The sequence below is a fragment of the Tyto alba genome, unplaced genomic scaffold (assembly GCF_018691265.1).
Source record: "Tyto alba isolate M040663 unplaced genomic scaffold, T.alba_DEE_v4.0 Super-Scaffold_26, whole genome shotgun sequence".
Classification (NCBI taxonomy): Eukaryota; Metazoa; Chordata; class Aves; order Strigiformes; family Tytonidae; genus Tyto; species Tyto alba.
Genome location: NW_024881300.1, coordinates 6,042,554 through 6,063,932, shown reverse-complemented (window position 1 = coordinate 6,063,932; position 21,379 = coordinate 6,042,554). Strand labels below are relative to the sequence as shown.

Sequence of the window (21,379 nt, the reverse complement as noted above, 5' to 3'; positions counted from 1 at the left end):
TACAGTGAATTCTGTCTTAAATGATAAAATGTTCTTTTCTGAGTGAAATTCTGCTTTATAAAATATATTATCCTAACTGTGTATTAAAAATAGATAGTAGGCTTTTGCTTTCAGTAATATCTTAATGTTAATCTCTGTAATTTTAGCTCTTACCTCCACTGTGAGTGGGCCACAGAACAACAGCTTTTAAAGGATAAAAGAATCCAGCAGAAAATAAAACGATTCAAACTAAGGCAAGCACAAAGAGCTCACTTTTTTGCAGATGTGAGTATGAAATACACAATTAAATAAGCTTTTTTCTTGTAAGATAGCGACTAATAGTTTGCTTTTAAATAGAACAACTGAATGTTGAGAAGTAAAAATTAGCCATCAGGGTTGGGTTTTTGATTGTAGCAGGGGATTGTTTGTTTAACACAGTTTTTAAGAGCAAGTCTTCTGGACTCGCTGCACTAACCTTATTTGCGTGGTTTAAAACTGGGATTGTTTGGGTACCTACCTGAAAGTGGTAAGGAGGGAAAGATTGTTACTCTGGCTAGTTTCTCTACTATGACTTTCTCAAGACAGCACTTCATCCCTAAGGGACTGCATTTTGTATTCTGATGTCAGATCCCTCTTCAGTGCCAGTTGCCAAAAATAAAAAGGGGGGAAGGTGCGGGGGGAGTGGATTTCAAGGTGTGTGCAAAAGCCTCAGTAGTTTCCAACTGCCAGATTAATTTTGTGTACAATGAGACCAAGTCTTGGCATATACCACCTTTTTTTGTCACTCTACTGATACTATTAGTTTTATATTGTAGATGGAAGAGGAACCTTTTAATCCTGACTATGTTGAAGTAGATCGGGTATTAGAAGTATCTCTCTGCGAAGATAAGGACACTGGTGAGGTAAATACGTTTTAAAACAAGTCAAGAAGATACACCTCCGAGTAGTCTTTGATAGTCGTAATTTTAGCAGATTTCAGACTAACACTTTAATGGTTTTAATCATCAATAACATTTTTAATGAGTACACAACAATCTTGTCATTTCCAATGCTAGTCAGGTATTTTGAAATAGAAATCAGAATTCAGTGGCTTATGTTTTTATTAATAGGTCATAGTAGACAAAGCTGAGGTAGTTACTGACATAAATGTGAGGTTTGATAATCGCCTTGTGAGTTCCTTCAAAAGGCTGATCCTGTGTGCTGTCTTGTCTCTCTGGTGACAAGGGGCCACTGCTGAAAAAAGCACAAGAAGGCAGGGCAGTGGTGGTTCCCTCTTCCTCTAATTCTGTCCCTGGGCTTTAGGCATCCAGTAACTGAGAGGTGTTTTGATAGTCAGCGATAGACCTTTCCTTCTGTATTTATCAAAACTTTTTTTAACTTAACGTGCCTCTTCTGGAAAGCTATTGCCGAACAAAACCATGAGATTAGAAAAGTAACAAAAACAAAACACCAAATGCACACACCCCCCCCACAGACCCCAAACAGAAAAGCAAATCAAGCAAATAAATTGCCAAAATTCAGAAGGATTTTGAAGCAAGCAGAGAACAAAGACTGGCAAAGTCGTTAATTAATGCTATTTGAACAGCTATGATGATTATTCTGTTCTTCTAGGTAGCAAAATGAGCAGAATTTTACCCAGTGGTTTCTGCATTAATCTTCCTAAAGCAGGGTTGAGGGTTAAAATTACTTTTCTTTGTATGCAGCATATCTGTCGTTGTTACACTCTTAGAAAAAATACGTTTTTGTCATGAAACTTTTCCTCAACTACTTGAAAGATGATTTTTTTAGTTTGGTTTTTAATTATGTATTTACTGAATCTAAATAAAATAATCCGCTTTGGTCACATCTTTTAAGACTTTTCATGAATTTTTATGTATGTCACCCAGCACACGTGTAAAGCTTTCTATTTTTTTTAAGAACTCTCTTTTAGGTTTATTTGGTTTAGCCTGATTTGTAGAGTGGAGGAAGCGTTCTGGGTAGCATTTCTGCAGTTAACCTTTGTAGTTAATTCTGCCCCTCCCACCTCATTTGCACAAACATGACAAATGTAGTGATTTATCTTTCTTAAGACTTTGGATTTACTTGTGGGTAACTGGGCTTGAAAAGTACTGCAGGGGTCTACAAGTGGCAGAATATGAGAAGCCAAGGATAAGCAGGTAGATACCGAGAATCTACACTGAACATTTCTAAAAGTATCAGAAATGTGCTTTTGTTTCCAGCTCTCATGTAAGCTAGCTACTCAAATAGTAAGGCATATTAACAGTCTGTATACTAAATTAAAAGCTGATAACATTCAGAATTTTCTTCTGCAGCCTGTTATTTACTATTTAGTAAAATGGTGTTCATTGCCATATGAAGACAGTACGTGGGAGCTGAAAGAAGATGTAGATCAAGCAAAAATAGAAGAATTTGAACAATTGCAAGCTTCCAGGCCTGACTCAAGGAGATTGGTAAAAATTATACCTAATTGACTTGTCTGTCTTGACAAATTGGATTTGGTTTGCTCAATTTTAAATTTTTATGTTAAAACAGGAGGCTTATTGACATTTTGTATAAAGGATCTGTGTGCCTGTTACCTAATAATAATGTTTTCAGGTAGACATAAATATTGTCATCTAATTTGGTATTCTTTTTAAAACATAATACTGTTTAGGAAAAAATACAAAGTGCTGTAACTTTCTGAACTGCTGAGTGAAGAGCAACATATTGAAACTGGCTATCACAGAATCTGAACACCATTAAGATGAGGAGAAAACAGATTAAACTATAAACACCCTTTTATAGAGAACAGAGTTAAATCTTGTACTTGAGTGCTGAAGGAAATTGGCAAATGAGATCTGTCAAACAGATTCTGTAATTACTTCCTGCTTTTATTTTTCTTTTTGCCATGAAGGGCTAGCTGAAAGGAAGAAAAATACGTGTAATAAGGAAATGTGTTTTATCTTTAAATTATCGGTCTCCTGTCTCAGAGCAGGAGAAAACAAAATAGTTCAATTTCAAGTCTCTGACATTGTTAGAGTAAGACCTGTGTCCTGCATGGTGTAGTGCAACGCTTGTTCAAACTTGCTTATTCTACATAATGGAATATTCACAGTGTTTCAGTTTGTAGGCTCTTGAATGTTTTTTGCATCTACAGAGAATGACAGTAGTCACGATGTATGTCTTCATATTGGTTTTAGTTCATTTTTCTAGTATTTATTTAAAATCCTGTCATTTTGGTGTGGGAAGAACAGCCTTTATACCTCTTTGTTACCGTATTTGGCTTTGAGAGGAAAAGAGGATTGAAGTACAACTGTACAACTGACAGTCATCTTAGCATCAGCAACAAGTATTTCTTGTTCCATGCTTCAGCAAGTACTGGAGAGTATTTGCTGACTGCAGGCTTGCGAGCAGGAGCGTGGCTCTCCTGGTAGGGGGGAGTGGGTAGATGGTTGCTTGTGGGTGAGGGGAGGAAGCCACAGCTGCTGGGGAGGGACAGGCACTGCTGCTCAGGGACCTGGTGTCAGATGATGCTGCCGATGGCAGGAGAGAGAGAGAAAATTGAAATCTAAAATTCAGAGCTGCCAGATAAGGCCACATGAGTCTAGAATGAACGCGAGCTTTTGTAAATACTGAGAAATGTAGAGGGGGGTGGGAAGTACAGCTGGTCAGAAAAGCTCTTACTAAAAATACTTTGAATGTGTGAGCTTATTCACATTGGGACACAGAAGCTATCCAAAGAGAGTGTGTTCGCTGGAATCCTACCTAGTATCAGTCAAAAACTTCACAATCTCTATCTGAAGTTGTGTGCTAAGCTGATGGCCAGCCTGTTGAGCCTCTGAGCTTGGGAACTTTAGGGAGGAGGGGGGTGGTTGTTTTTTCTTCTTTATTTTAGGCAGAAATCTCAGCTTTCCTTTAACTTGCTAGGGACATTAAGATGATATAACTTGATACTGTTAGAGTCTGTTTTGTCCTATTCTTTGTATCATGATCCTGAATATTCAGGTACTGTCTTGCACCTGATCCCATGGTGAAGTTTACTTTTTTGTATACCTGGTGTTGGCTGCCTGAATTGGCAAACTGTGAGATGGAGTGATCAGCAGTGACCAGGGCAAGTGCTGAAAGGGAAGAGCAAGATCACAGTAACTCTGTAGATTGCCTCAGCCGCATCAGGAGGGGTAGCATCAGCATGCATTAGACTTTGGGGATTTTGGTAGTCTCAAATACTTGGTTGGCTATGGACAGTGGTTCTTAGAGCTTCCAAAGTGAAACTTCATATATTCTTGAAGTTTTTCATATGAATGAATTAGTATTTCACATTACCAGTGCCAAGCTATTTGTATACTTATTTTTAGAAATCAGTTGCTTGATACTATTATAATACAGTCTTAAATTAATTGTAAAAGTATTAATTTATGTAGACAAATAGATACAAAATTCAGGTTCCCTCAAACTACTAATTAGTGAGTAATGTGAACAATGGTACCTTAGCAGTTATAAGACTGAATAATTGCATTCCAAATCTAAGTTGTTACACTCAGGAAATAGTGGGTTAAAATGTTTTGGAAAAAAAAAAAAACGTGTACTGACTTACACAATCTTTCCCTTAAAGGACCGACCACCTCCAAACTCCTGGAAGAAGATAGAACAGTCTAGGGAATATAAAAATGGCAATCAGCTCAGGGAATATCAACTGGAAGGACTTAACTGGCTCCTATTCAACTGGTACAATAGGTATATGCATGGAATGTTTTTTAATGTGAATTTTAAACCATATGGAATGGATCACTGTTAGTGGGGATGAATACTGTTTTAACTAAATTTATCTTAACTTTTCTCCTTATAACTAAAAGGGTGTGACTGGAAAAAACAAATTTTTCTTCCTTTGGGTATACAAATATGTTCTTATCAACAAGAGTAACAAAAAACAAATTTTATACGAATAAAACTAACCTACCTGAAAATAAATTTTCAATGGCTGTGAGGCAATTAAAATAAAATCCAACTTCACCAAAGTACAAGCTTTTAGAATTTTTGGAACTGGGAAATACTTGCTTCTTTCAAAGTGATTTCTAGAATTAGTGTGTATTTCAAGTAGAGTTACCTCTTCCCAGAAATAAGGCTAGTAAATAATCATGTTTTCTGTATTGTAAGCTAAAGTTAACTTTTGTTCATTAATGCTGTGGTATATTATTTGGAATATAATCACTTGCAAGATTTTTTCTAGAACAATATATTTTTTCTGTTTCTAAGTTGGATTTCTGTTCTTGAATCTTCCTTCTTGCTTTATTTCCAAAATATCAGTTGCTTGTCCTTTATAGAGATTATGACAGCAAGAATACGATTTTGCCATACAGTTTAATGATCTGCAAAATAAAATTTTGTTTTAAATCTCAGTCAAGCACCGCATAGCTGTGTGAGCACCTGTGCAGGGCGAAGGGCTGGAGTATGTGTCTGAGGGTGAGCACCTAGTGGTACATCATGTCGTAATTCAGTTACATACATCTGTCTCAGTTTTGGAAATGGGGGGAAATTTGTCAGTGGTGCTGTAATACACTCCTTTTATGTGAGTGCAGCTGGGATACTTTCCATCTGTGACTTAAAGGGAATCTTCATTAATTTCTAGCAGTTTTGTCAAGGTGAGTGTACATGTAGGAGATCTGATTAATCTGAATTCCTTTAATTAGGGCAGATGTAGTCCCAGAAGAATAATTCTGGAATATTTTTCTAGGAGAACCTCATGGAACATTCCATTCTCAGCTTTTGCAAGTGCTAAACATGACTGAAAACTTGTGGTTTTATGTACTGAGTTCATTTTTCACCATAACCAGGGAACATTTGCAAGCGTCTTCTACGGTGCCTAAATTTTGCCTGTTGTTTTAAGCCAGTACATTTGAGCTTTGTTTTTATAAATTGTCTGTGTGGGTAGTGTCTGTACTTTCCTTGATGATAACAATAAATAAATATATTTTAATTTCAGGCGAAATTGCATTTTAGCAGATGAAATGGGTCTCGGCAAAACCATTCAGTCAATTACATTCCTCTATGAGATCCTCCTGGCTGGTATTAGAGGGCCTTTTCTGATCATAGCTCCGCTTTCCACTATAACAAACTGGGAAAGAGAATTTCGCACATGGACTGACCTTAATGTTGTAGTGTATCATGGAAGTATGATCAGCAGGCAGATGATTCAGCAGTATGAAATGTACTTCAGGGACTCCCAGGTATTGTAATGTCACTTGTATGCAGTAACTTGCTAAAAACCTCTTCCAGGCAGTAGTAATAAAAAGTATACTTTACTTTCTATGTACATACGCGTTAGTAAAAGCCACTTTATGTCCCATCATGTGTTTTTTAAGCTTTTTACATATCAGATTCTTTAACATATGCTTACTGAGTAGGTTTTGTGGAAGTGGTTGCAGTAAGATGTATGTTGTTGCAGTACGCTGAGTAATTTTGCAGTTGAGTAGCAGTGACACTGATACTCATGTGGAGATTAAAGTGTACATAGATGGTTGCAGTTGGGTCCTGAATTTGAAGGGCAGTGAGAACAAAAATACAGCTGATTAAGTTTTATGCTACCTTTATGTAGCTGTTGGTTTCCTTTTCCTAGGGTAAACTAGCTTTGTCTGCATACAGCTTGCTTTTCTGTCTGAAATACTTCAAATTAAATGATGTCAAAAAAACCTTGAAATATGACTATTTTAAAGGGTTAGGCCTTTTTTTGCCTTTTCTATATATTTTGCATCAATAAACAATTTTTTTTATACTATCATGGTATTTCTGAAAAAACTGATAAGACTAAAAACTTTCTTTAAGTAGTGCTAAATACTGAAATGACATCATGTTTCTTTAGTGAGTTATTGTATAGTGCCTTATTGAAGGCCTTGAGTATTGTCTTTGTCAGACCAGAGGAGTAATCTGGATAAGAAGTATTAATTTTGTTCTCAGGTGATATTTTTGCTCCTTACTGTGCTAAATATATGGCTGTCATATATTTTGATTGATTGACTATAGGGCTTTTCCTGCCAGTCTTTCTAATTTTCACAGAGTTAAAAACATTATCTTAACTGTGCATCTTCTGAAACAGTTTTTATTAGATGGTTATATCTGTAATTTAAAAGTGGTAAGAATTTTACTGTTGGTTAGACAATATTAGATTTGTGGATATGGATAATTACTCATTAGTATTAATTACAATACTATAAATGTGTATGGGATGACAAAACAATTTATAATGTGAAATCTGATGTCTGGCTCTTCACAAAATTTAAGCAGCAAACTGTTTCAATTGAGTAGATTCAAGGTAATACAACAAATTTTGTGTGTTGATCAATCTCTAGGGACGGATTGTTCGAGGTTCCTACAGATTCCAAGCCATTATCACAACTTTTGAAATGATTCTTGGTGGATGTCCAGAGTTAAATGCAATTGAGTGGCGGTGCGTTATTATTGATGAAGCTCACAGACTGAAGAATAAAAATTGTAAACTCTTGGAAGGACTAAAATTAATGAACCTTGTGAGTAACTATATTTCACCTTCTGGGTTTAATTCTACTGAAGTACAGTTAAAAAACAAATCACAAATTTGTTTTACCTGCCAAAAAAGACCTCTCAAGCAGTCTTTCTGGACAGTTACCTATTCCTGATAGCTTTTCAAATGTATTTTTGGTAGCTGATGCTGGTATGTTTTTGATGAAATAAAATGTGGCAAGTGCGAACTGTAAGCAGAATCTATTTTTGGTCATACTATCTATAATTTGTCTTTATTTATGATGAAGGTTTAATTTAAAATTTGCTTTACAATAGCGTGCAGTAATCAATGTTTATAAACCTAGAAACTATTTTAAATAAGTTACTTAACAATAAAAGCAAGCAAGTAGTAGAATTTAAAACAGAACTATTGTCTAGTCCCATAGTTAAGGGTTTATTTGATATAGTACAAGATTGTTAAAAGTGGATACTACCATGAATCTGAAGACTTCGGGTACATTACTAGAGGATGCACCAGGACTGGTTTTGCATTGTTCTTTTGACTTTGCAAATACTTTGATACACTTATTGCTACATGTTCTCAGAAGTTGTCTGTCTTGCTTTCTGATACATGCATAATATATATATCAGAAGTTGTCTGTCTTGCTTTCTGATACATGCATAATATATATATGTATATATATTTTATGTAGTATATTTTTATATTACATATTGCCATTACATTCATATTGCATATTTTTACATTATAGTTTCATTTTATATTTACAATTTATATTACATATTTTTATATTATGTATATATGTTTATATAGTGTATATTTTCCACACGAGAGGATCATAGATGTGTGAAAATTAACAGGCAAAAGTTGAAGTGTTCAGCCATTTCTTCATTGCAGATGTAGGAAGACAGAATTTGAAGAAAAGCTAGTAGAAAATACTTGTTCTTTTATAAATCTATTTATCTATATTAGCTGTCTACTTAGTGATATGCAGAACTGGTATTTTCAGATTATGATGCTCAGACTTAACACAGATTTTTGCAGATGTGCACACAGAAGGTCACGTAAGTTCCGTTTCCTGTTCTAGGAGCATAAAGTGCTGTTAACGGGTACCCCACTGCAGAACACAGTAGAAGAATTATTTAGCCTCCTTCACTTTCTTGAACCATTGCGTTTTCCTGCTGAATCTACATTCATGCAAGAATTTGGAGACCTTAAAACAGAGGAACAGGTATTACATGTTGAATAAATTCATTTTGAGCTTCACTGTGTAAGACTGACTTCCTTGAAGGGAAAACTTTTGGTTTAGGTAGTAGCTGTTACTGCTCCCCAACCTCCCCCTTCGTTCTCCACATACCACCTGTGAGTTTCTTTGTCCTGCGATTTCTCTAAACTGCAGGCAGTAGAAATCAGTTAAGTGTGATATTTGATGTTAAAGAATTATTTTTACCTTTTTGGGTCAGTTCTGTAAACTTGGCAAGTAAGTAGAATAATAAAACTTGAGCTTTTCTAGCTTTGTAGGCAGTCTCTCTGCAGACAAATGCTAAAAAGATAATCTGTTTTCTGGTTTAGGAGCACATGAAAACATACTTTAGTAATTTGGGGTTAAAAGGAAGGCTATATCCCATTTGGAAAATATTTTATATAACTCTAGGAAAAAAACTTAGTGATGTGGTCTTCAAAAACATTTAATTAAACTACAATATTACATTTTACTGTTTTGACAAACTATTGTGTTTCGTTTAGGTTCAGAAACTACAAGCTATCCTGAAACCCATGATGCTCAGGCGATTAAAGGAAGATGTAGAAAAAAAGCTGGCTCCGAAGGAGGAAACTATAATTGAAGTAGAACTAACTAATATTCAGAAAAAATATTATCGAGCTATTTTGGAGAAAAATTTTGCTTTCTTGTCCAAAGGAGCAGGGCAAGCAAATGTACCCAATCTGGTTAACACTATGATGGAACTCAGAAAGTGTTGTAATCACCCTTATCTCATCAAAGGTAAATACATGATAAAGACTGATTCCTTTTTTTTTTTTAACTACTTTTGTACTTTTATTGGACGTATGTAAGAACTGTTGATGTAATTATTGGACATTTTCATCAGACTTTCCAAGGATTGGATTAGGTGGAAGCAGTTTTTTGATACATGTAAGGCAAGGTTGTGAGGCAGTTGTGTATTTGAGGCCTGAAATGTGAACCTGTTTTGTAGGATTTCACAGAACATTTAGAAGCAGTTATCATGGAAATGTTACATCTCTTTAAAAGCAGTATAAAGAAGAACTTCCAGAGCTAACTTAAAAAATTAACACTTTTTGCAAGTGATATGGTCTGTGTCAGTCTTCATTGCTTTTCTCCTGCTTGCAAGAAAATACATGTTAAATCATTAAAGCTTTTGCTGTAATTTCATTCATAGTGGGACTTGAGAAAAGGTGTTCAAAATACTGTTTTTTGGGACTCATGTCCCATGTTAAATATCACCGAGACGAAAGGACTTGTGTTTTTTTTAGTTCATATTTTACACAACACTTGAGAACAAATTGTATTTTTGGTTTTGTAGTTTGGGATGGGGGGGGGAGGGTGTCGACTCGTTCTAGGTGTTTTTTCTGTGGTGTTCTGCTTAAGAACTTAGGACTTGTTTTCAAAGAGCACAGAAATACATTTTCTTGGTAGACTTTAGATCCATCCAGAGCTTTGTTCTGTCTCCGGCAGTGCTTAATGGGGGATTGTTAGAGTACAAACACTGATTCTGATAACTTAGTCTTGTATGTACATGGAGATGTTTGTGTAGATACAGCTAAGAAATACCTTCTCTGGTAGGTGCTGAAGAAAAAATCCTTGGAGAGTTTAAAGAAACGTATAGCCCAAGTGCTCCTGACTTCCATCTGCAAGCAATGATCCAGTCTGCTGGTAAATTGGTTCTTATTGATAAACTTCTTCCAAAAATGAAAGCAGGAGGCCACAAGGTCCTTATCTTCTCTCAGATGGTGCGCTGCCTTGATATTTTGGAGGATTACCTTATACATAAAAGGTAAGATGCTGCATATTCTGTCTGCTGTAGTATATTGTTCTCAGTGGGCTTATCTCTGAATGTTAGTGGAGGATTAATGATTACAACATAGCAAAGATAGCAATAACTGTGGTGGATTTATTTGCTAATCACACTGTGTCTTGCCTGTTTTCTGTCATGGTTTGTCATTTATTCACCAATAAGGGAAGAACTTCAGAGAACAGCTAAAGAGAGGTTATTGAGTATACCATGTGCCTTCAGTTTGTTGCTTTTTCTATTAAACATTCTCGTATGTATGTACTGTTTATACATAGCCTGTCAGGAACTAAGTTCAAGCTTCGTGTTGCTCATCCAAACCGCAGGAAGCATAGAGTGTGTTCTTTATTTACATCATGTTGAACTTGGCCCAGACAGGGGTCATGCAGTTCCTTACTCCCAACAGAATGTAAGTACAAAATGGTAATCAACTAGAGGTGTTTTTTCTTTATCTTAATGTAAAACTAAAAACGCTCTTCCTTTCTTTCCTTAATTATTACTGCTTTGAGTCTTACAGTAGAACTGAACTGCCAGCCATGAAGTAGCTCCTTAGATTGGCTTTTGCTGTCACATATAATAGCATCCTTTGATTATTCTGTTGACTCCACGGAAACGAAGAGCTTATTTAAGCATGTGACTAAATACTGTGCATAAAACCTTAGCACATCAAATCTAACCTTACACTTGATTACAATCATAGTTGCTATATCAACCTGAAGAACTATAAAAAGGCATAGTTCTGGTTGTTTTAGTAGTATATTTGTTGGAAGGTACACTCTGCTTTGAAATGCATGTTTGTCAGTGAACTACATAGTATACGGAGTTAAGATGTAAAAAAATAAAAAGTAGAAGTGTCGAGCCTTCCTGCAGAGGACACTGGAATATATATTGAAAATCATTAGTAGATTTTATTAATACTTCTTTTTCTGATAATTTTATACAACTTGTATGTTTTTTGCTTCATTAAGCTATCTGTTTGAACTGAGAGCTCAACAGTTAGTATGTTTTATTTTAATAAAGTAATTTTAACTTCACAGTAGTTCTTATAATCCAGTATGGAAGACAATTCTTTTTCTGTAATGAGGTAACATCTACGTTAGTATATCATATCTACAGAATCTTCTGAAATCTGTAGAAGCTGAAACTTGCTCTGTGCTACCATTTGACTAGAAATACTAAAGTGCAGACATGATTAGACTTAATACTTAACAGAATTCATGGCTGTAGGACAAGGCTGCCTGCCAAAATGCCTGTGGTCCTGTGGATTATCTGCTGTGCCATTTCATAGCTGACTTGAAGAAAGATGGTTGTGAGGCTTTTTGATGAGTAGATACATATTCAGCCTCTTACTCCATTTACAATGTACTAAAGTATTCACTCCCTTTTTAAGCATTTCACTTGATTTCAGAAGCTTCATAGGAGTCTTTGTAATTGTCAAAGGTAACAGAAATTTGAAAAACAGCAGTTTCACTTCAGGCTTTTAAATTGGATGGGTTTAGTTTAGGAAGCCCTGGATTCATTGATGCCTTGATAAAGACTGTTAGAGGCGCTGTCACGTCATTTTTGTTCTATTTCTCTTAATCTTGACAATATCAATATACGAGTTGTCCAATGACAGTTCACCAAGTAGTGCTTTCTGATGCTCTACTTGGCTACCCCTAACATTTTCAGGCAATTTGACATGTAATACAAAAGTATACTGTCCTGCTTCTGTGACCCTAGGCAGGGCTCCAAGAATCATAGCATGCAAAAGACTTGTAAGTGTCCACGTGGGACTTGAGGTTATGGTGTGTTTTAATGCAACTAAGTGCCATGGTAATATATATTTTCTGCTATGTATAATCAGGTACTTGTTTAAATAGACCACGTTCAGAAGAACTTGTCTTAAGGTGCTCGCTGTTTGGACTTGCTGCTGATGTATATTGGTACTACAGGTTGTGTCATGATTCCTGGTTTTGTTAACCACTGATAATCAAAGTTAGTTTATATCACTTTTATTCACTGTAAGGAATAAATATACAAGCAGGAGATCTGTTCTAATCCCCCTTTAAATTACAAAAAAAATTCTAACTATTCCTGTGTGTGTATCTGTGGCAATTTCCAGATACCTGTATGAACGAATCGATGGGCGAGTACGAGGGAATCTCAGACAAGCTGCGATTGACCGGTTCAGCAAACCAGATTCCGATCGCTTTGTCTTCCTTCTGTGCACCAGAGCTGGTGGATTGGGCATTAACTTGACTGCAGCAGATACATGTATCATTTTTGATTCTGACTGGAATCCTCAAAATGATCTGCAGGTAAATTCCTTTGAGCTTAATAGCGAGGCCTAAGAAGTCAAACCTGGTTGATACAGATTTGGTCACTTAGAGTATTGTCTCTGTTTTGGCCATGCATAATTTTAACATGTTCAGCTTCTCTTAAGGCATATGTTTAATGTTTCTTAAATATTTTCTACTTGGATAGGAGAGGTCATCTGGGTCTGGCTGGGTTCTAATTTTGTCTTTCAAACTGATTACTCTTTAAAAGCACAACACAGCAAAACTAAGTGAGTTGATAAAGCCCTTAAGATTTTGATGACTCCATGAAAGTAGGTGTTAGATGTTTGCATATACTAACATAGTTTATGGAAATAGAGCTGTTGAGCTAAAACATCATCTATGGAAAAGGATCAGTACATACTGGGAAACATTGAATTAACGAAATCTAGGAATTGGATGCTGAAATTTAATCCGTTCTCAAATTGCAACTCCTTTACTATTTGTATCTGGAGATCAGATAACTTAGGAGCTAGCATGTCTTTTTATGTAGTGTTATTGCAAGAGAAATACACTTCAGTAGCATTCAGCACAGATCATGCACCTGAATTCTACTTACTACACTGATTTTAGAAAAGTGTTCACAATGTGGAAAATGTCCGGTAGCTTCCATTAACTCCTACGTGAATTGACTTCCTTTTGAGCTCATACTGTTGTTTTTCAGGTTGCACTGCAGCAGAAACAATTTCTTAAAAAAGAATCCTATCTCCTTCCTAGATAAGTCTAAATTCTTTCTACTGTTCTCCCTTCAAAAGGCACAAGCCCGATGTCACAGGATTGGTCAGAACAAAGCAGTGAAGGTCTACAGATTGATAACGCGTAACTCCTATGAGAGAGAGATGTTTGACAGAGCAAGCCTGAAACTGGGGCTGGATAAGGCTGTCTTACAGAGCATGAGTGGACGAGAGAACAGTGTTGGTGGTGTATGTAGACTTACTTTTTGAAATTACTTTTCATTTTGCTTTGTAATTGTGTGGGAACTATTTCAAGTTACAGAAGCTACCATTTTTCTGTAGTTTGCATCTCTGTTACATTTTCCGATGTTTACTAACAATATAGTTGTTACAATTTTAAATGTAGTCAGTTACTCTCATAAATCTTTCACTATTTCTTGCCTCTTAAGGTCCAAGGTAGATAATATCAAAGTTAAAACAAGGAGTAAAGTTTCCCTTTGTTTCCTTGTACCTTGTTATATTAATACAATGCATTACTTTAAGGTGAGGTTTACATGTAGTATTAACAGGTAATTTTCTTAAATTTATGGCAGTGTTGAGAATACCCAAAACAAAAGACACGTACTTGTAAAAATGTGTACTGTAACCACATAACAGATTATTTCAACTGTCAACTAGATTTTTCTCTTAGCTTTTAAAAATCTAGATTTTAAGTTTATAAATTACACGGCACAGTTAGGTTGCAGAAACATCAGAAGGGGAAAGAGAAATAGAAAAGACTTTATGGCATTATTTTTTTTAACTGTCTAAAACCTGTTTTCTTTGCTCAGATCCAGCAACTCTCGAAAAAAGAAATAGAAGACTTGCTTCGAAGAGGTGCGTATGGTGCCATTATGGATGAAGAAGATGAAGGCTCTAAATTCTGTGAGGAGGACATTGACCAAATTTTGCAGCGTCGTACTAAAACTATCACAATTGAATCAGAAGGAAGGGGCTCCACATTTGCCAAGGTACAGAAGCAGCAAGTTGTTCTTTGGCAGTATAGAGCTGTTAACGTAATTGAATGTTGTAAAGCGTATGCTTTTTTTTTTTTAAAAAAAAGTTATCTTTACTTCTGTTTAATGTGTGTGTATTTTAGGTACCTTGCTGGGGTTCTGATATATGTGTGCTTATATAAACACGTGCACAGAGAAAAATCAGATTTGCACATATAGATTGAGTAAATGCCAGATATGGAGAGCATGCTTGAGCAAAGATGAGTAATAGGTGTGTGCTGCTTTTGAAAAGGCTGGGATTTGTGTGAGATATAATGGACTGCCTTAACCAAGAACGTTAAAACAGTTTTGTTTATGCATCCATTTGTATTCAGATATATTAAGAGGAGGGGAAAATGTGTATAAGAAAACGTGTATAAGATGAAAAATTGTCAGGCTTATTCTACAGATGTCTTACACATAGGATACAGTTTGAACCTTGAGGTTTTTTGGTAAGAGTTTGAAAAATAAGGAAGTTCCCAAAATAGCCGGGGGTGGAGAGTATATATGTGTGTGTGTGCGCGCGCATATGTATGTATGTATATATATATATATATGTATGTATGTATATATATGTATGTATAAAAATCTAATAGTCTAGAACAAAATTGGACTGACACTTTCTAATTTCTGGTGGGTAAGAGAAATATATTAGTATCATATAATCCAAAACCTGTACTGGAGAATTGGATGAACAGAACAAGAAGTGAATGCGGACTCCTGCTTTCCAAAGCACGTGCAAATATAAATCTGAACAAATACAAATTTCAGGTAAATTTAAAAATACATAAGTAAATAATTAAAAAAAATATTAAGCAAGCAGTATAACTGAGCTTGGAATGTGGCTACTTCACAAATGCAGTTAAAAAAAAAAAAAGCAAACATTTTAAACATTATTTATAATAATAAAAGTATGTTTATTATTTTTATATTTATATAAAATGTATTTATGATTTATAAATAGACAGAAATATATACATTTAGGCTGTCTTATTTAAGCCACAATCAGCAACATACAAGAAACAGACTGCTAAAGAAGAGATGGGAAACCGATCAGGAACATCATCTTCACTGTGTTTTTATCAGAAGAGTTAGAAATTTTTATATGTATTTACTATTTTCCCAAAAGCAGTGTATAAGGGTATTATAAATGCCTTCTGAAATTAAGCTTTTTTCGCACTCTCAAGCTTTGATTGTTGGTAATTTAAACACTCCTTTGAAATTTCCCTCAAGCGAGTACTTTTGCACGAGATGAAATCCCCAAATGCTGATAAGTCTCTTGAAAAGATTCTATTTTCTTCCATTCAAGTAGTTTACATTCAGACTTAGAAGCAGAAGAATCTTGTTCTTCTCTCTTGATGGTGCATAAAAGTTCATTAGATTTTTTTGGATATATTATGAATCTGATTTTAAAAAATTAAGGGGGAGGAAAACTTCCGAGTTGCTTTGCAATGTAAGTAACTTCTAAAGTCTTAACAGCTGCTTAGGAGATTTTTTTATGGAATAAGGTTATGCAGTCTTCACAGCACTGAGGCATTCAAACTCCATAAACTTTTGATGTATGGTGTTGGTCATACTTCCTTCTATTACAGGCTAGTTTTGTTGCATCTGGAAACAGGACTGATATTTCACTAGATGATCCCAACTTCTGGCAGAAATGGGCCAAAAAAGCAGAAATCGATATAGATGCTATCAGTGGTAGAGTAAGTACTTGTTTTTTTAATACAGGTTTTTTCAAGTATGTGCTTGCTGTTGACTTCTGAAATAGGATTTTTGGTGCTTTTTTGATTAATAGTTCAAGAAACTACACTTTTTGTGTGCTGGTCAGTTTGTGCATGCGTAATCGGCTTGGTGATAGCTTTAGTATTTCCTAGCTCCCTGCTGTCCCAAGAGAGTTTGGGGGTCTTCGTTTTTTGTTGAAGACTTGGACAGGGTTGCAAGTGTGTAGTTGTTCCGATTGCCCTGTTTCACTGTCTGCAAGTCCTGCGCTGGAATCTGCAAAATAGCTAAGAATTATATCAGTCTTATAATACTGGAAACTGTGTCCTATACTTGAAGACGTTTCCATGTAGTCAGTTCTAAAAAGGTTTCAGTGCCCCTTTATTCTCACAGAGGCTGCAGCATAGTCTGTGTAAGTATTCAGCTCAGATGAGGTATTCAGTATTGTTTGTAACTAATGTATTGGACTCATGGTATGAAACCCATTTTTTATGGCCTTAAATACCACAAGATATTCTACTTGCTTTACGGGTGTTTATTGTGTTACCTTTACAAAATACCCATTAATGACATTAGATAAAAGTTGTTGTTTCTGGACTGAAGCCATCTACTTAAAAACTTACCAACTGTTTCTCTGATAAGGTTTTTTTGAAATTTTGCAGAACAGTCTGGTTATTGATACCCCAAGAATTAGGAAACAAACACGGCCCTTCAGTGCTACAAAGGATGAGCTGGCCGAGTTGTCTGAAGTGGAGAGTGAGGGTGATGATAAACCAAAACTCCGCAGGCCTTGTGACCGTTCCAATGGCTACGGAAGAACAGAGTGCTTTCGGGTCGAAAAAAACTTGCTGGTCTATGGGTATTGTATACGTCCTTCTTCATTCTAGGAAGTTTAAAAAAAAATTTTTTCTATGTACTGAATATTTATGGAATAACTTTTAGCTAGATTGACAGTAATCTGGTATGTATATATAGAATTTATTTAAACAATGAATTTATGTGAATTTAGCATACACGCTGTATAAATATTTGTCAGTTTGCAACTGAAGAAACATTAAAGAGAGGTGAAAACCCTTCTTCAAAGGAGGCTATCACGTTTAACATGGACACTATAGTAGTCTCTCTAAATTGTTACAGTAAGTGCTGCAGGCAGGCTTAAAACTCTGTAAATAAATATCTGAAATAAAGGCTTGGCAGGTGACTTGGTGTTCTTAATTGCAGATGATCTTGCACTTTGAGGTGTAAATAGGAACTGAAAATCTAACCAGTTAAATTTAAGCATGCTTAAATCAGATACGTTGATTTGGAAATAAAATCTTCTGTCTTCTCTCACCCACTTCATAAGATAAATGGCTGTGTTTGCTTATCAGTATGAGTTCCCATCAGTTTTGTGTCTTAGAAGCCTAAAACAATCATCCATATTTTTTGGTAAACAGGCAAGTTTTGTTTAAAGCTCTGTTTTGAACAGATGGAGTTCTGTTGCAAATGTTACTTTCATACTTCCACTCAGTAACTTAAGCTGAAGGAAACAAGTGGAAATCTAAATGTTTTACAGCGAAATTCCCTTTTGTAACAGAAATCGTACAGGCTAGCCACGTTTCACTTGTAAGTGCTGATTTGTGTTTCGCTTTGGACTAGGTGGGGTCGATGGAGAGAAATTCTGTCACATGGTCGCTTCAAGAGGCAGCTGAATGAACAGGATGTGGAGATAATTTGCCGAGCACTGTTAGCCTATTGTCTTGTTCACTACAGAGGAGATGAGAAAATTAAAAGTTTTATATGGGATCTCATTACTCCGACAGAGGATGGGCAAACACGAGAGTTACAGAATCACCTTGGTAAGGATTTACGTGTTTCTGCAGTTAAAATAACTTCATGTATGTATGCCTGTGGTACTGAGAGAGAAACAGCTAAAAATTCTCAGTGGGTCCTACTTGAAATAAATGGGATTTTTTCCTGATAAATAATTCTATTGATGGCAACTGATGGCTGAGTATATGTTGTATAAGCTTTCTTAAAGTTTAAGAACCTGTTCTGTTTCACGGTAGGTGACAACACACTCTCCTTTATTTTCCCCTCTCCTGCTTTGTCCTTAGCTGGTGAAATACACTCCAGAGATGCTCTAAGAGACAAAAGAGAAAAAAAAACTTCTATTTAGAGTCTGTGATGCTAGTATTATTTCTGCACTGCAGGTCACAATGCTGGTATTGACTATAGGGACTATAAGTATTGCGGTGTTGTGGTTTAGGCCTGATTGGCAGCCAACCACAATGCAGCAGCTCTCTCTCCCTTCCCCTCCGGCAATGAGAAGGGACAGAGAGCCAGGCTTGGGGTTCCAGATAGGACTAGGATGGGGAAAAATCCCCCTTTTATGATCACAAGCAAAAGGCAGACTCATTAGGGGAAGAAAAAAAGAACATACATTTATTACAGACACTAACAACACGTAACAGAGTAGGACAGTGAGAAGCATTGCCACATCTTGAGAACACCTTCCCCCCACCCCTCCCTTCTTCCCGGGCTCAGCTCTGCTCCCGATATCTCTACCTCCTTCCCCAGTGGCGCAGGGGCAGGGAATGGGGGGTGCAGTCAGCGCTGCCACTTCCTTCATCTTCGGTGAGGGGAGTGTCCGAAACTTGTTCCCCCTGCTCGATCGTGGTCCCCCTCTCACAGGAGACAGTCCTCCACAAACTTTCTCCGACTTGAATTCCTCCCACGGGCTGCAGCGGTCCCCACACTGCTCTGTCATGGGTCACTAACTTCCTCCGACTGGATTCTCTCCCACGGCTGCAGCCCTTCCCGAGCTGCTCCGGCGTGGGACTCCCCTGCATGCTGCAATCCTCCCAGCACTGAATTACAGCAGCGGGGCTACCTTTTCCCACGAGACCCCGGCCTTCTTCGGGCACAGAACCTTGATCATCTGAGCAGGAGCAACAGGCCATAAATCAATGTCTGCTCCACCATAGATCTTCATCGGTGGCGGGGGGGCCGCCCTGCCGTCTCACCACAGGATACAGGGGGTTCTCTGCTCCAGCACACCTCCCCCCTCCTTTCTTCCTCCGTTCTTCCACTGACCTTGGTGTTCATGCAGCTGCAGCAACTCCTCCTGACAAGTCCCACTGCACGTCACCACGTCCCTTCTTAAATACGTTATCGCAGGGGCGCAGCCGATTGGCTCAATTTCCTGAACAGAAGTGGAGCTGACGTGGAGCTGGGGGAGCTTCGAGAGGCTTCTCACAGGGGGCCGCCCCGATAGCCCCCTCCCCTGCCACCAAAAAACTCCACCACTCACTCAACCCAGGACATGCGGGGATCTATACCTACCTGTCGCTGTTACTGTATTATATTTTAAATTATACAGGCTTATCAGCCCCTGTGCCTAGAGGAAGGAAAGGAAAAAAAGTGAAGACCCAGGCTAGCACTTTTGATATACACAAAGCAGAATGGCTTCGAAAATACAATCCAGAACATCTGTTGCAAGATGAAGGATACAAAAAGCACATAAAACACCACTGCAACAAGTAAGCTGTAGCTCAAGTGTGAATGTCTTTCAATGTTTATTTAAAGATTCTCTTCTCGTGTAATTTCTCATTGTCTTAGAAGACTTTAAAATGGCACCATGAAGAAACAAGTTTTAATGGTGCTTGCTTTATGAGAGTAAATAGGTTGCAGTGTATCAGTAGGTGAACCAAGTATTTCACATTTAAAATAATTCTGTTATCATTTTTAAAGCAACTGTATGTTTGTGTCTACAGAGAGAGATACCTCGTTAGCATGTTTGGGGAACCTTGTAGCAGCCAAAGGACTAAAGGGTTTAGGAGTGCTTAGCAAAGCAACTGAAAGCACTGAAGTTCTTGCACCTCAATCTTACATGCTATTTACCTGACACATACTGTAGGCTTCTGGAGAGTCTTGAGCTAGTAGTTTGTTGAAAGCCTATTCATGGCTATAAATTATAATAATTATAATTTATTTGGATAAATCACTTTCTGTAGCAAAACTTGTTATACTGTCTTGCAAACGTCATACAGCTGTAGTCAAGAATTGAGGTAAAGCATGGAGAAGCCATTAGGGTCATGCAACAAATTGTAAGTGAGAAGGAATGAAAAGGTGATGTGAAAGATATTAATTGTCAGCCTGCTCGATTCTTTCTAAGGGAATCCTTAAAGTAGGAGAAGCGAGATAGCGGCTTGTTCTTAGCAGTGTTTTATGGAGTGAGGAGTGTTCTGCTGGCCTTTGTCTAGGATTTGAAAGAACTTCTGTAGTGAAATGATCTGTAAAAGTGATCGCAATAAGAAGTGCTAGGTGACCTGAATCGGAGATTATGTCCTCCTATAACTGAAGGAAGTATGTTTTAGGAAAATGACTTGAAAGCTTTGTGATATTCCAAAAGACAAAATAAAACCACCCACAACTATTGAAAGCTTTTAGAGTGCTAATATTTGTATTTCTTACTTTCTTTTAGGGTCTTGCTTCGAGTAAGAATGCTGTATTACTTAAAACAAGAAGTCATTGGTAATGAATTCCAAAAGGTGTTTGATGGAATTGATGCCAGGTGAACTATACAGAGGTTTTTTATTGGTTTATTTTGAATGCAAACTATATATCTTTCTAGGCCTAAGTAAGAAATGTTAAAACCAAATATTTGTATTTTCAGGCCATGAGAAAAATGTTTTTGTTTACTGTTGGTTTACTAAAGGCTTCGTATCAACTTGACATGAGGAAGTCCTGATTCCTATTTCTGAGTCTAGCTATATAAACTAAAATTATTTAAGTCAAATAAACTGAAAAAATGAGTGTAAGATAGAATTACATACTTCACATTCTAGTTTGTGGTGTTTTCCTCCATCTTCGTGCACGCTTTTGGTTTGTGCTTCATATTCCGTTACATTTCCTTTTTTAATGTAAGTATTGCCGTTTGGAAATTCTGGAATTCACTGCTACAAAAGCTTGTGGTGGATAGAAAGTTCTAATTGGATTCTAAAAGCTGTTACAAATACTAGTGGAAGAACAGTCCATCTCGTGCTATTAAACACAAAAGCACATAATCCTTCCTAAGTTTTGCAAGCACAGACTGCTAGGAGTTGGTAGAGCTTACTGAGAGAGGAAGAATATTGTATGCTGGTTCTGCTTTCAT

The 21,379-nt window shown here is 36.8% G+C and overlaps 1 protein-coding gene across 6 annotated transcripts in view; it reads left to right on the top strand.

Annotated features, from left to right (window-relative positions):
• Positions 1–21,379, top strand: part of CHD9 (chromodomain helicase DNA binding protein 9) — a 101,437-nt gene that overhangs the window by 59,965 nt on the left and 20,093 nt on the right. For all 6 annotated transcript variants that reach the window (XM_042797407.1, XM_042797408.1, XM_042797406.1 and 3 more), the window contains 17 exons: positions 147–264; positions 795–881; positions 2,292–2,429; positions 4,571–4,692; positions 5,939–6,182; positions 7,302–7,478; positions 8,538–8,681; positions 9,197–9,452; positions 10,272–10,482; positions 12,602–12,797; positions 13,571–13,738; positions 14,320–14,499; positions 16,116–16,226; positions 16,905–17,101; positions 17,881–18,080; positions 19,604–19,763; positions 20,708–20,797. In XM_042797407.1, the coding sequence (XP_042653341.1) occupies positions 147–264; positions 795–881; positions 2,292–2,429; positions 4,571–4,692; positions 5,939–6,182; positions 7,302–7,478; positions 8,538–8,681; positions 9,197–9,452; positions 10,272–10,482; positions 12,602–12,797; positions 13,571–13,738; positions 14,320–14,499; positions 16,116–16,226; positions 16,905–17,101; positions 17,881–18,080; positions 19,604–19,763; positions 20,708–20,797 (2,799 nt within the window). The remainder of the gene's footprint in view (positions 1–146; positions 265–794; positions 882–2,291; positions 2,430–4,570; positions 4,693–5,938; positions 6,183–7,301; positions 7,479–8,537; positions 8,682–9,196; positions 9,453–10,271; positions 10,483–12,601; positions 12,798–13,570; positions 13,739–14,319; positions 14,500–16,115; positions 16,227–16,904; positions 17,102–17,880; positions 18,081–19,603; positions 19,764–20,707; positions 20,798–21,379) is intronic.